Genomic DNA, 1,216 nt, shown 5'->3' with positions numbered 1-1,216 from the left:
TCAACGTACACACACCACACACCCGAGGGTGGCAAACTCCGCGCTTCTGCGAGTATGTCGGGCAACGTGGTACGATAGTGCATAAAACTAAGCTTAGGTACCCACAGCATGTTGTCATAGAATTGGCGCAAGACGCGATCATTTCCCAAATCCAATTGCTCAGTCACCAAAACAAAATAGTGATACGCTAGCAGCGTTAATTGCAGATCCCTGCTTTGATTTACGCGGGCTCTAGGCCACTCGCGTGGAACTTTTTGTTGGTTCTGGCACTTGTGGTACAGAACCCAGCCTATGGACGAGACTTGGTTATATGTCCCTCGATCCCAACGAGCGGAGCCAGTGATCTCCAGTGTATCCTCATTAGTTCTGTTCGAATATTGCATTTTTAGGCACCAGGCTCGTGAGCTGAAGTCTGTGTATGTTGATGCAAAGGGTAGATATTTAAAATTTGTGATGCATTGTTGCCATGTGAATCAGGCAAATTTATTCAACCAGATTGGTATTGTTGCATTGAACGCAATTTGCGTGTCATCATCTGTGAAACTCCTGATAAAATTGAGGCGCAGGTCCTTGGAGAGTATGTCAAGAATTCAATCAATTCAGCTAATGAGCGCAACCCAGAGAAACCGAGTAGTTCGTTACCACGCCGCGAACGCGTCGATGATCTTGCGTTTGACATGAATGTAATACGCACGAGTGTACTACTAAGTTTTTCGATGTCATTTTATGGTTGATCCTAAGGTTGATCCTCGCGCGGGCCGGCTTATACGATCGCTGCTTATAGCTAAGCAGACAGCAATCGAGGCTGAAGACTACGATGCAGCGAAGCGAATCAAAGCGGCAGAACAGGAACTACAGGCCCTTGGCGGGCAGCTGGCACAGCTGGAGATATCAAAACGCGTGGCAGTCCGAGATGAGGACTACGATCGCGCCAAGCTCCTTAAACACGAGGTTTCCGGGCTTCGGAGACACATTGAAATGGCTTTAGAGCAACATGCTATTAGGACACCTGTAGTTGAGCCCCATGACGTGCCATCATCAGCAACCTCCGAGCACTTAAAAAAGCCTGATCCTGCAACCGTGTTGATGCCCGATGAATTCGCTTCGTCCCAGGACTCCAGCCACGGGGCCGTGCCTTTTGGAAACCCGTTTCCACGTATGGCTGTGCCAACAGCGATGGCGATTGGGAGTCCCGTGCCCCCGCTATCAGTCGACG

The 1,216-nt window shown here is 49.4% G+C and overlaps 1 protein-coding gene across 1 annotated transcript; it reads left to right on the top strand.

Annotated features, from left to right (window-relative positions):
* Nucleotides 1-97: 97 nt before the first annotated feature.
* On the top strand, nt 98-1,019 carry AURANDRAFT_69064 (hypothetical protein; the record flags this gene model as incomplete). The annotated part of the gene is made up of 6 exons (XM_009044812.1): nt 98-179; nt 236-339; nt 390-468; nt 567-683; nt 742-951; nt 1,005-1,019. Coding segments are annotated over 6 exons (607 nt in total), but the record flags the coding sequence as incomplete, so codon positions are not given.
* Between the last annotated feature and the right edge of the window lie 197 nt (nt 1,020-1,216).

This window comes from Aureococcus anophagefferens (genome assembly GCF_000186865.1).
Source record: "Aureococcus anophagefferens unplaced genomic scaffold AURANscaffold_851, whole genome shotgun sequence".
NCBI lineage: Eukaryota > Pelagophyceae > Pelagomonadales > Pelagomonadaceae > Aureococcus > Aureococcus anophagefferens.
The sequence above is the reverse complement of the archived record's forward strand: the minus strand, read 5'-3'. Positions and strand labels throughout refer to the sequence as shown.